This window comes from Monocercomonoides exilis (genome assembly GCF_001643675.1).
Source record: "Monocercomonoides exilis strain PA203 chromosome Unknown scaffold11-1913109, whole genome shotgun sequence".
In the NCBI taxonomy this organism is placed as follows: domain Eukaryota; phylum Preaxostyla; order Oxymonadida; family Polymastigidae; genus Monocercomonoides; species Monocercomonoides exilis.
The window spans coordinates 549,217-561,010 of NW_027150556.1; the positions used below are offsets into that span (position 1 = coordinate 549,217).

An 11,794-nucleotide genomic window follows, 5' to 3' on the forward strand; every position below is an offset into this window, starting at 1 on the left:
TTTAAATTTTGACTTGACATTTTTTCTCATTTAAAAATTATAAGTCGCGGATCAAAATTTTTTTGTCTTTTGGGCATCACTCTTTATAAATTGGATCTTAGCGCGTAAAGATCCATTTTTCTTTGTCTTTATTTCAAATTTTATTTCTTTTATCGGCTGAAGCTTGCCTTTTTCAAAATGAAATCAAGGAAAGAACAGCTTTCTTTTTTATCTTCTTGTCATTCCAGATCCACTTTATCGCGCTTCAACACGGATAATTGCCCAGGAAATAAATCTTCTGTATTTTTGGCAAAGAAATATTTTGAAGAAACTCGATCTCTTTTTCAGCAATCTTCATCAACAAATGAGTCTGAGCACAGTTTTAACATTTGGATTATTCCTGTAATTTTTGGAGTCTGCGCAATTATTGGAGTGACTTTGTTTTTTTGGATTTACTGTTGCTACAATAAGCGAAAAAGGAGAAAAGCTGAATCTTCTTTAGGCATCAAAAAAGAGGTAACAACAAACAAAAGCATTTCTTCAAGCTCATTAAATAATAAAAGACTTATCGAAATGACTACTATTGAGCCAGTTCAAGCAATGTCTAATATTCATGATGCGGGATTACATGAACAAGCTCGTTCTCGTTTTAATGATATCGATTGTGAACTTTCTTCAACAGCAACTATAAAAGAAAAAGAACTGCAAGAAACTTCGCCCAACGGATTGTATGACAGATCTTGTTGTATTAATGAAACAACGGAGGGATCAATCACTCCTCCTTCAGAAATAAAAATACTTCTACCGCAGCCAAAATTATCAATGGCATCACCATTTCTAGTAACTTCTTCTTCAAACTCATTCTCCTCTTTGATTTTATCATCATCAGCAACATCTTCACCTTCCCTCAACTCCCCTTGTATATTGGTAACTTCTTCACCTTCGTCTTTTTATCCTGATTCCGCTTTTTCTCCTCTCCAGCCAGCGTTGCATGAGTCAGTTAGACAGATGCCAGAGCAGACAGCAATAGACCCCGTTCCAAACATGCTGCGTCTGCACCACCCTGCTCCGCTGGCGCCGTCTTCTTCATTCAATCTGCCAAAAAGCAGTTCCTCATGCTCCATGTCTTCAACTTCGACAACTCCTTCTGCATGTCCCAATGAAGGCGCAGTGCCAAACATAAGCTCATCGAATTCGCTGCTTCCTTCACCCGACCCTCGCAGCATGCCCAACGACATCTCGTTGCAGCCTTCAGACCAGCTCTCAAACTCTTCTTCTTCTGCTTCCTCATCTTCGTCAACTACTTCGTCTCCTTCATCTTCCTCCTCTTCTTCATCTTCTGGTTCCTCCTCCTCTTCTTCCTCCTCCTCCTCTTCTTCTTCTTCTTCTTCTTCCTCTACTTCTTCCTCTTCCTTCTTCATCCCACACTACTCCGCCCGTTCTGAATGCTCCTCTGCCTCCAGCATGGACATCGCATCCACCCCCTTTTCATTCTACAGCACTCTCATCCTCAACTCCAACACCACCTCTTCTCTTCAGTCTGACCTGTACACTCGAATGTCCTGCCCTTCCTCGCCCAACAGAGCCTCTTCTGCAACTGATAGCTCGCTGCTCCCAAACATCCGACGCTCCACCACAAGCTTCGCTGCCCCGCCTGTCTGCTTCTCTGACTCACTCTCGCCTTCTGCGTATGCTCATGCTCATCCTCCTGCGCCTGCCCCTGCTCCATCTTCCTGGTTGTTTTCGACTGTGCCTTCATTATCGACATCATCTTATTCCTCTTCCTCCTCCTCCTCTTCTTCTTCTTCTTCTTGTTCTTCTTCTTCTTCCTTTTCAGCATCTTCTGCCCTGATCACAGCCGCAGCAGCCACTTCCTCTCTATCTCGCCGATCCTCCCTCACTCTTTCCCCTCTCCACTCATTTTTCCAGTCATCCAATCGTCCTCCTCTTCCGTTCCCTCCTTCTTCTTCTGCGTCTGCGTCTGCTTCTGCTTCTGCTTCTGTTTCTGCTGCTATTTCTGCTTCTTCTTCTGTTTCCTCTGCTTCTTCTTCTTCTTCTTCTTCTTCTTCTTCTTCTGTTTCTGCTAACAGCGCATTTGCTTCCTCAGCACACCATTCTCATTCAATCTACCCTCCAAAGCGAACGTCTTCTTCTCCGCCTTCTCTCTCTCACTCACCTAAACTCCAATTTGTAAGTACTTTTAACTCTTCTTCCTCTGCTGCTTCTTCTGCTGCTTCTTCTGCTGCTTCTTCTGCTGCTGCTTCTTCTTCTCAACTTCCTCCTCCTCCCCAACCTCAACCTCAATCTCTTGACTGTGATTCATCGTCTCCTTTACAATCTTCTTTATCTTCATTGCAATGTTCTTCTCCTTCTCATTCGCCTTCTCATTCGCCTTCTCACTCACCTTCTCCTTCTACCCTCCCTTCTTCTTTTTCGATTTCTTTATCCTCTCCCACTTTATCTTCATTGTCTGCTTCTCCTTCTCCTTCTTCTTCCCATTCATCGTCCCCTGCTTCTTCTCCTTCATCCTCTCCTGCTTCTTCCCCAGTTTCTCCTTCTTCCCCTTCTTCCCCTTCTTCCCCTCATTCCCCTCATTCTCTTCCTTCCTCTCTCTCCTCCCCCTCATTCGCCCTCAGCCCATCGCCTGCCAAACACCCTGCCTCTTCACAGCAGCTGAGCACAAGCGCATTCATCACTCACACAAACCTTGCTCGCCCTCTTTCTCTGCCCACAAAGAATGACCTGCTCTTCGAAGAGGATATTTCTTCACCAGCTTTGGCTGCTGTACCTGATTCTGTTTCTTATTCGAATTCTGATTATGTTTCTGTATCAGATGATGCTGCATTGAAACCTTCTTCTTCTTCTTCTTTCCCATCATCCTCCTCTCCCTCTTCTATACCATCAACCCATGTTCCATCAACACCCCATATTGTGCCGTCTTCTATTTATTCCTCTCCTCCTCTGCCTGCTGCAACACCCCCGCTGCTGCATCCAGGCAGCTCCGCTTTACATAATGCATCCACTCCATTCACTCCCACTCCATTCACATCTTCTTCATTCACATCCACCCCTTCGTTCACATCCACTCCTTCGTTCACATCCACACACACTTATTCATTCGCCCCTTCATATACACCTTCATTCACCCACACTCCATTCACCTCTTCGTTCACCCCTTCGTTCCATCAATCATTCACCCCTTCATTCCCCCCTTCATCCACCCCTTCATACAACTCCACCATCACTCCATTATTCAATGCCACTTTCAGTTCCACGTTTAATTCCACTATCACTTCCACCCCGTCTTCTTCATTTGCATCCACATCCACATATTCATCCACATATTCATCCACAAATCATATCAACGTTAGTTCCTCTTCCAAGCAAACACACCTTTCTCCTCCTCCTCCTCCTCCTCCTATTTTTATGCTTTCTGCTCAAGCCACATCACAGCCACTACATGAGCCTTATGAATCTTTAGTGCCTTCTCTATCACGTCCTTCTTCTTCTTCTGTTATTGCTGCTTCTTCTGCTTCTGATAATGATGATGCTGCTGCTGATGACGATAAAGATGATAACTCTTCAGAACATTCAACCAACTTCCATCAGCTGTTATTCTGCTCCTCACACTTGTCTAACATACCTCAAAGAAAAGATGATGATCAAAGAACAGGTAATAGCAATGACTATAACAAAGATACTGATACTGATAATAACATTGGTAATAACAATAACAATTGTGGTATTGGCATCAATACTAGAGACAGTGTGAGCAACAACAGAAGCAGCAGCAATGGAGAATTCAGTGAATATGCTGATGATAGAAAATGTAATAATAATAATTATAATAATAGCCATATTGGTAATGTCTGTGATGATAATGGAAATAGTAGTAATAGCAATAACAATGCTGATATTCCATTGACGTATCCACAGAAAGCAGCAGAGTTGGCTTTGAACACTGCTGCAGTTGATTTGTCTCTTCAGCATTCATCTCAATCATCATTGCCTTCTTCTTCTTTATCCTCCTCATCCTTGTCCTCATCATCGACTTCTGTTATTCATTCCTCTTCATCTTCTCTTTCTACCTCCTCTTCTTCTTCTTCTTCCTCCTCCTCCTCCTCCTCCTCCTTATCACCATCCACCAATCATTTATTAGATGTCATTCAGACACCACATTCATCACATACTTCTCTTCCTCTTCCTCTTCCTCTTCCTCTCTCTTCACAGCCAGATGACATGAAAGCATTGTCATTCACTCAGCCTTCTTCCACCACACCTTCTGAACATAATGTTCCTCTTCTTTCTTTTCCTGCTTCAAAGACTGATATAATTGAATCATCGTCATCGTCATCTTCTTCTTCTTTGTCTTCATTATCCTCTTCTACAAATTCATCTTCATTGCGTTTCCCTTCTTCTTCTTCCTCATCATCATCATCATCATTGTTATTATCAACAACCTCAACCTCATCATCATCATCATTAGCATCACCCCATTTAGATTCCACTCCATCCTCTGTTCATCCTTCTTCCTCATCAGATCGTCCTGCATTTGCAGCGACATACAAATTAGCTCTTCCTCTTCCTCCTCTTCCTCCTCCTCCTCCACCTCCTCCTCTATTCTCTATTCTCTCTTTATCTACTGTCTCTTCAGTCAGACCTTCTTCTTCTAATGCTTCTTCTTCTTCTTCTTCTTCTTCTTCTATTTCATCATCATCTTCTTCTTCTTCTGTTCCTGTTACTATTCCTATTTCTGCTTCTATTTCGGGTTCTACAATGATTAACAGTACACCCGCGGTTATTTCTCCGCTTTCTTTATCTTTATCAGCTTCCTCTCCTTCTCCTTCTCCTTCTCCTTCTCCTTCTCCTTCTCCTTCTTCAGCTTCCACTTCCGCATCTTCTTCTTCCTCTTCCTCTTCCTCTTCCTCTCTTTCTCCTTCTTCTGCTGTAACGCCATCATCATCAACAACTATCTCCATTCCCACTGCACCTTCCTCTGCATCTTCTTCTTCTTCTTCTTCTTCCGTATCTTCTTCCTCTTACTCAAATTCCTCCTCCTCCTCTTCTTCTTCTTCCTCTTCCTCTTCCATATCCCCTTCCTTCACACCCGAAAAGAGTTCAATCAGATCTGTCTTCATCAACAAAGCAGTCAGTTCATATTTCAGCAGCTTTGTTGAGTCTCCTTCAGACATCACTCGAATTAGCCTGCCAAACACACAAATATCACCCAGTGAGTTGAAAAACGTGAAGTTGAATGCTTCTTCTTCTTCTTCTTCTTCTTCTTCTTCTTCTATGTCTTCTTCTTCTGTGGTAATAACAACTGGAAAGGATAAAGAAGATGAAGAAGAAGAAGAAGAGAGAAAGAAAGAAAAAGAAAGAGAAAGAGATATTTCGAATTGCAATGAGCAGATTATTCTTCGCCCGCCTTCTGCTGGAAGATTCTTGGATAATTCATCATCTTCAGCAAATGCATTGTCCATTCAATCACTCAATATGTCCTCACTACCATCTTCTTCTGCTTCTGCTTCTTCTGCTTCTGTTTTTGCTCCGTCATCAATTGCAGCAGCAGCAACGACGACGACGAAAACTTCTTGTCCTTCTTCTTCTCCTTCTTCTTCCTCCTCCTCCTCCTCTTCTCTTCCAATCCCTCCACCCTCAGACAATTATCTCCAAACCTTGCCACTTTCTAAGCTTGCACTTGAATCTTCTCATCTCGTTGCCTCTCCTCCTTCTCATTCTGTATGTCTCCCGTTGGATTCTCAAACTTCACAGAAAATCGAAGAAAAACTGCTGCTTTCATCATTTTTGAGCTCTTCTTCTTCCTCTTTCTCTTCTTCTTCTTCTTCTTCTTCTTCCACTCCTCCTGTTATTCCTCCTCCTCCTCCAATCTCTGTTCTTCATTCTCTTCCCACTCTTCCACTTTCTCTTCCTTCTCTTCCTCTTCCTCTTCCTCTTCCTCTTCCTCTTCCTCTTCCTCCTGCTCCTACTCTTGCTCCTGCTCCTGCTCCTGCTCCTGCTCCTGCTCCTGCTCTTGCTCTTGCTCCTTCTGCTAAATTACCTTCAGTTCATAAAGAACCATCACAATCAGCATCTTCCATTCAACAAAATTCATCTTCTCAAAATTCAACTTTTGCAAAGCCAACACAAAAACATAAAGTTAACAAAAAGAAGAAGAAAATGTATCAATCATCCACAAGAACTGGGTTGTCATCTTCTAATTCTGTTGATCCTTCTTCTTCTTCTTCTTCTTCTTCCTCTTTTCCTTCTTCTTTCAACTCCCCCACTCTTTCTCCTTCACAAAAAGCTCCTCAAAAGCAATCCAATTCAAAGAAAACCAAAAGAAACATGCCAACAACCAGCTTGCAATGTTCTCCTCTATCAACCTCTTCCCAACAAACATCAATTGAAGAAGAAAAGAAAACTTATTCTTCTCTTCCTTCTCAATCTTCTCATCCGTCAGAAGAGAAGAGGAAACAAACGAAGCCTTCTTATTTCAATGCACAACCCTCACGCCCAGTGCTGACAGCAGCTGATTTGCAGTTTGTGGCAATAACACCCTCACAGATGGACGATCCATTCAAAGATGGAGTGTTGTTAACCCCGCCAAGAAGAAGGAGGAGGAGAGAAGAAGAAGAAGAAGAAAGAGAAGAAAGAGAAAGAGAAAGAGAAAGAGAAGAAGAAGAAGTGTATGCTGCTCCAAAAAGACACAGAAAATCACAGAATGAAAAGAAGATGAAGAACAATAGGAACAAGAACAAGAACAAGAATAATAAAATGAACAATTCGAATAATCATAAACTGAAGCAAAAACATCAGACGAAGCTTGCACGTTCGCTTTATCTTTCATCAAAGTTAGGGAATGTGCTGATAGCTCTGTCTTCTTCTGCCTCTTCCTCACAATTACACGAATTATCCAAGAAAACATCAAAATTGGCTAAGAAAACTGGCAATTTCAGAAGTGAGTTGAAAAGGAAAGATAAAAAATACTTATCGGATGCGTCTGATGTGATGACAATAGAAGACTCACCAACTTGCACCGCTTCTGTTCTTTCTCCTCTTTCTCCTCCTTCATATGAAAACACACCAGCTGTTTTTCCTTCTCCTTCTTCTCCCTCTTCCTCTCCTCCTTCTCCTTCTCCTTCTCCTTCTCGCTCGCTTTCTCTTTCTTATTCCCTCTCTCTTTCTTTTTCAGAGCAACCACCACAAAAGACATATCCAGCACACATTGCCACCTCTTCCAGTGCTTCATTGTCTGTCTCAGATATCGCAATGAGCCTTCCATATGCATCTGAAGAAGCACAAGAGAGAATAACAAAATCTGCCTCAACACCAATCGCATCTGTATCTCCATTGTGCGAAACACCTTCTCTTTTGTCTGTTGGTGAGTCAGACATTGCAACTGTGTGTTGCAGTTGCAGTGGAAGTGGGGGTGGAAGTTGCAGTGGAAGCAGAACCAGCATTTACAGCTTCAATAACAGCAACAGTTTAAGCAACAGCATGGATATCATCAGCAGTAGTATAAGCAGCAGTAGTAGCAGCAGCAGCAGTTGTTTTTGTTGTGGTACAAGTGATAACAACAACAACACATCTGCTTCAATGAACAGCCTGACTGATCATCTGAGCATGGCGATTGCGCTGATCAGGGAGTTGCTGAATGAAGAAGCGATGTTTGTGAGTAAAAATGGCAATGAAAGTGAAAGGAGCACTCAAAATTTGAGGGTGATGGCGCAAGCTATCAGCAACACACAGCTGAGAAGAAGCATTGAGATAGGATTGGCATTCATTGACTTCTTGATTGACAAAAGAGAATTGAGAAAAGCGAAACAGGAAAGAGTAACAGCTGCTGCTTCTTGCTCTTCTTCGCTTATTTCTCCATTGCAGACGCCTTCTTCTTTTTCTTCTTTTTCTTTCTCTCCTTCTCCCTCTTCTCCCTCTCCTTCTCCTTCTTCTTCCTCTTCCTCTTCCTCTTCTTCCCCCGCCACATCTTCCTTCCAGCTGGAATCACCCAATTTCCATTCATCTCGAATGCATCATGCCTCCAAAACAGTCAATCGAACACGCATCCACAAAGTGCCCCACACAAATCGAATGGGAAATCACCGCTCCTCTATTCACACCCCTCGCTTCTATTACAACCAGAATGGAGCAAACTCTTCCTTGTTGAATGCTGAGCTGTCTCCTTCGAATTCTATTGCTTCAAGCGACAGCCAGTTTGTGTTCCAGTCACCTGAAGTCGAGGCGGAGCTACTGACTCATCTAAGGTCAATGGAAGGGAATGCATCGACTTCAATGACTTCACCTACTTCACCTGCTTCACTGATTTCGCTGGCTTCTCCCACAGAACATGGGAATTTAGTCACCCCTCACCAGAAAAGAGGAGTGAAAAGCAACCCTGTCTCACCATTTATGCAGATTGAGTCGACAAACACAGTTGAATTATCACCTCCAGTTGAAGTGGCTGGTAGAGCAGGAAGAAGAGAAGAAGGAGAAAGAGAAGAAGAAGGTGAAGGAGGTGAAGAAGGTGAAGGAGAAGAAGCAGAAGAGCAGCCAGCAGTGAATGAAGTGTGGACAGTTGAGCAAGAAGTGGAAGAAGGTGTGGAAAGAATGGAAGGAATGGAAGGAGATGCATTGGAAGATGAGGCTGTTCATGAAGAAGGAAGAAATCAGAGTAACTTGGAAGTGCTGGAGATGCTGGAGAATGAAGAAGTCGGAACAGGACGCTCAGCATCTGCACAGCATGCGTTCGTTGAAGCAGAGAATTGGATAAGTTATGAGGATCTCAACAGCAATGGCTATAACAATAATAATAACAGCAATAGCAATAGCAATAGTAATCATAACAATGGCACTGAAGACAACACAAGAACCCGCTTGATGCGAGCGGAAGACATCGAGAGGGCGAGGAGAGAGGCGCATGTGCACCCGCTTCTTTGGGAGCGGAGGATAGAAGAGCAAGAGAAGAAGAGAATAGCGAGGATCAAAGCAGAGTGGATGAGAGTGCACCCGTCGTTGCTGTTTATGAGCAAGAACGAGAAAATGCTGTCTGAACAGATTGAGGCGAATGAGAAGAAGAGAAGAGAAGAAGACAGGATGTCGTTTGTGACGAGGAATATGATGCGCCCGGAGAAGAGGGAGTGCAAGGGATGGAGTGAGAAAGAGGATGGAGATGAAGATGAAGATGAAGATGAAGATGATGGTGAGAGTGAAGGCGAAAGGGAAGATGACAAAGAGAGCAGAAGGATTGAAGATGGAGAAGGGGAGGAAAAGGAAGAAAAGGAAGGATATGAGGACATTGAGGAAAAGGATGAGGTGAAACGAGATGATGTTGTTGAAGATGAAGATGATGAAGAAGACAACGAAGAATCAGGTGGTGAAAGAGAACAGAAAACACAGGAGCCAAGTGATTATTCATTAGAAAGGCGAACACACAAAAAGAAGGTGACAAAGAAAGTTGTGGGAAGTTGGTCATCATCATCCTTCTCAACATCTTCTTCTTCCTCCTCCTCCTCCTCATCCTCTTCCTTCTCGTACTCCTCAAGCAGCTATCGCAATGAAGAGAACAAAAGAATACAGTCTGAACGGAGAAAGGTGCATCAGAGAAGATGTTTGGATTCCATTCCAAAGTCAGTTGTTTCTGACCTGTCACAAATTGTGGATGATGTCGAGAACAGTTATAATCCTGATCATTCATCAATGATGTTATCTTCATCCTCTTCCTCCTCTTCTTCTTCTTCTTCCTCTTCTTCCTCTACTTCATTGTATTCTTCTTCCACTTCCTCTTTACCTCCCATGTGTCCCAACACTCACTCACTGCCTGCACTGCTTGAAAGCAGAAGTCATTCCTCTACAAGTTCTCTTGTAGCATCTGCTCCTTCATTAATCTTGACTTCTTCTTCCTCCTCCTCCTGTTCTTCTTCTTCTCCTTCTCCTTCTTCTCCCTCTTCTGCCCAGCCAGCCTGCCCTCAAAGTGCCTCATCATTAGCTCCACACTCTTTCTCCTTCACTCCTCAGTCTCAATGTTCCTTGTCTTTATCCCTTTCTCCTTCCTCTCTGCCAATCTCTTCTCCTTCTTCCAACTATGCTGCCCTCGATGCTGCCCAATCCTCTCCTTCTCTCTTTCTGCCTGTCCCACAGCGCACAAAGGAAGAAATTGAAGAAGACAACGCACGCCAAAGAAACATCATTGCGAAGAAGGAGATTGAGTCAACCGTTGGAACTGCTATTCAACATTCATTGCCTTCTTCTTTTTCCTCTTCATCATCATCTTCTTCTTCTTCCTCCTCCTCCTCTTCATCCTCTTCTTCTTCTCGTCCTCCTCTCCTTTTGAGTGCGGCCACATCCTCAGCTTCCGCCTCCACCACCACCACCACTGCCCCAGCATCCAGTATTATTTCCAACAATCATCAGATTCCAGCATCTCTTGTGCTTCCACCCGATGTTGGGCAAGGCGTGAACTTAACCTCTTTGTTTCCGTCGGTCTCTTCTATTGTTCCAAGCACTTCTCTTGTCCCTGGCTTCACAAACACCCTCACATCCCTCGTGAGCAACCCGCAAATCAACATCACCCCCGACGAAGAGACAGCAAGGGCACTCTTTATGGCTGTGGCGCTGGTGCAGAGAGTGAGACCCCACTGGATATCAGAAGCAGTGTGGGAGAAGGAGCAGAGGAAGATGCTGTACAACTTCAGAGCGGTGAGGCAGCAGGACAGGGCGATGAGCAGGGCGATGCTGAGGAGGCTGGAGAGGCATTTGCTGAGAGAGCGGAGGATTAAGGAGAAGATGGCGAGGAATAAGAAGAAGAACGAGAAGTGAAAGGAAGATAAAGGATGATGGGGGAAAGGAGGGAGGGGGTTGTTTTATTGTTTTCTTAAATAGCTTTTGCTTGTGATGTATCACATTAGGAATTTCATAGATACATGTTTTTGTTCATTTATAATTGGATGGCATAATTGAACTGATTTGCATTGTTGATGGACAAGTGTCTATATCCACAACGAATTATCGATTGAATCGGAAAGCACTTTGAATAAGTGTCATTGTTTGATTGTGTGTTTGCTTTGATTGCGTGTTATCTTAATCACTCCAGTTAGAAAGACTTTTTTATTATTATTATTATCACTGTGAAATTTTTTTTGAATCTATTTTAATTTGGTTGTTAATGATCTCTTTCTTTTTATTTTTATTTTTTTATTTTTTTTTTTTTCCTCAAAGTTGTTGTCTTCTTATAGTTGTTATCGATCTTTTATTTATTATTTGTTTTTTTGACTGTTCTCATCCGTTTTTAACTTTCCGAAAGATTATTATGAGTTTATGAGTTATTTTGATAGCCTTAAATTTTATATTTGCTTTTTTTTCCCTATTTATCTTTCTTTCTCTCTCCTTTTTTCCACAAAAACCAATCATGTATAATTTTTTTTGAAACTTGTTTCGTTCTTTAGTTTTTTCACTAATAAAGATATTCATATGCACTTATTTATTTATATTCTCATTTTGAAAGTTTGTTTTTTCTTTATTTTTAATTTTATTTTTATGTATTTCGTTTTTAATCCAAATTTCATTCCATTACCAGCTCAAAAAAAAAAAAATGTTTTAAAATTTTTACACAATCACGTAATATCACTCCATCAGTCGTTTCTTCATTTCGTATAGTTCTTTTGTTTTCTGTATCGTAATCGAAATAATTTTTGGTGAAGTTATTTTATAATTATCCCTTTTTTTTTTAACTTTTTATTGTCCAGCTCTTGTTATACTTCGTCTCTATATGCAGCTCACTTATCACTGATCCATCATACGCATCAAACATCCATTGTTATTT

General features: G+C 42.2%; 1 protein-coding gene across 1 annotated transcript; it reads left to right on the forward strand.

Annotated features, from left to right (window-relative positions):
* Nucleotides 1-552: 552 nt before the first annotated feature.
* On the forward strand, nt 553-11,564 carry MONOS_10428 (uncharacterized protein; the record flags this gene model as incomplete). Its single annotated transcript, XM_067862878.1, has 1 exon — nt 553-11,564. One exon carries the CDS (start codon nt 553-555, stop codon nt 10,789-10,791), a length of 10,239 nt encoding a protein of 3,412 aa, XP_067731542.1. The 3' UTR covers nt 10,792-11,564.
* Nucleotides 11,565-11,794: the final 230 nt, after the last annotated feature.